Source organism: Lottia gigantea, assembly GCF_000327385.1.
Source record: "Lottia gigantea unplaced genomic scaffold LOTGIsca_9, whole genome shotgun sequence".
Classification (NCBI taxonomy): Eukaryota; Metazoa; Mollusca; class Gastropoda; family Lottiidae; genus Lottia; species Lottia gigantea.
The window spans coordinates 1-1,889 of record NW_008710950.1 but is presented as its reverse complement, the minus strand read 5'-3'; the positions used below and the strand labels follow the sequence as shown (position 1 = coordinate 1,889).

General features: G+C 31.8%; 1 protein-coding gene across 1 annotated transcript; it reads right to left on the bottom strand.

The window, feature by feature from the left end:
- Positions 1-370: 370 nt before the first annotated feature.
- Positions 371-691, bottom strand: LOTGIDRAFT_100213 (hypothetical protein; the record flags this gene model as incomplete). Its single annotated transcript, XM_009068160.1, has 1 exon — positions 371-691. A coding segment is annotated over one exon (321 nt), but the record flags the coding sequence as incomplete, so codon positions are not given.
- Between the last annotated feature and the right edge of the window lie 1,198 nt (positions 692-1,889).

Genomic DNA, 1,889 nt, shown 5'->3' with positions numbered 1-1,889 from the left:
AAATGAGCTGAAATAAGAATTGACTTGAGATGCACGATCTCAGACGGATGATTAATTTTTGACGAATTTTTATAAAAAATGCAGTTGGGCATGTTAGGCATAGTTACCATTGAGGTTGCCGTTACCTTTGCCAGGGCTATGTACCTGCACATAACAGCGTTATATTATTGATTTGAAATTTGAAGGGTAAGCATCAATTGAAAACAGGATGATTAGAGTTCGGAAACGCCGAGTGAGGTCTGAAAAACCCCAGTGGTCCTAAAAGATTGTGGCCTTGTAAATAAGGATGAAATGCTTGTCCATATAACATACTAGCTGAATAAGGTGATGGGAAGGGAAAAGGACCACTCGTTGACGATTCCAATCCAAGGGGAACTGTTGGGCTATTCACATCTAAACCAGGATTCTGTTTCTTCCACTTTGTTCTTCTGTTTTGAAACCAGATTTTTACTTGTGATTCCGTTAAACTTAACGATAGAGCTAAATTAAGTCTCTCACAAACTGACAAATATCGCGTTGTTTTGAACTTATTCTCTAACGCTACTAGTTGTTCGTAAGTAAAAGCTGTTCTGGCTCGACGAGATTTTCCAAATTTTCCTGAAGACGTTATTGAATGTGTATTTCCATTTTCGTCTTTTCCAGCGTCTATATCTTCAACACCATCATCACTATCTGATTCTTTTGCGTCATCTGTAATAAAAAGGGTTTTTTTAAATTGAATGTCTCAAATGACTGCACGTTAAAATGATTCTAATAAATAAAGATTGTCGATAATTCCACTTAAGTATTTCGTTTAAATTCATCAAAAATAATTTTACCTCTTAAGGAAATGGGCAATATTTTGTTGATGTTATGAGGAAAGTCAGTGCGCTCACAAAAAACTGTTCGAAAATGACAGTTCAATTAGACGATAATTATCAAATCGTCAAATTTCCTCCTATGTTTATATTAGGGATTGATAATGTTCAATTATAAGAAACGTGTATATGAAGGTAAGGAGGAACCATTTAATTTACTACTTGTTATTTCCATTTTCAACTTTACCAATATAGCGCCATAGTCCTAATTATTTCAGTTAAATATCACTGTACACATTATAATATCAAGTAAATAGCATTGTATAAAAACGTGGTGAAGAACAGCACTTGAAATACTGGTGATAAAATGAGTCATGGTAATCGAATCTTGCCAATTCTGACACATTGTCAATTGAAACGACTTAAGATAATATTGACAGCAAATTAAGTGAGGGACAATGGCATATGTTTTTTGAATTTAATTGGCTTTTTAAGTTTTTGTTGCTCATCGTTTCAACGTTATTTGAATAATGATACTTTTTCATATTGAGTTGCATTCTAAGATTGGGGAAGTCTAGGGTCGTAAGGTAGAGTATGTTTATGTAACATCAAATTTATGCTTATTCTATGTTAAATTTGACATATTTTTAATTTTCTTATTTGAGAACATACTTTTATTCTCATAAAAAGTTGAAGACATCGTTCAAATAGACATTCATAAACACATACTAAATACATAGGAAAACAAACTACACACTTAACTGAATCAACGGCTTTATGGAAGTCACACAATGCATTTAATTATGTACTTAAGCTATATTGATGAAATAGATGATAAAATTGGGATTCTTGAGTACTTATTAAATAAAAAAACTAATTCTCTTCATTACGCACCATTAGCTATTTATTGTGGTCCCTTTTAGTAGCTTATATTACCTTAAAATTATCGTAAATATTTTAAAGGCACTCTTCACTCATATAACTGCCAAAACCATTTCATATTATTTTGAATAATTAACCAATTTATTAGTTTCGTTATGCATTTCTTTCTTTATGTATGTTTTGTACAGATTATATAAGATGGTAATGATT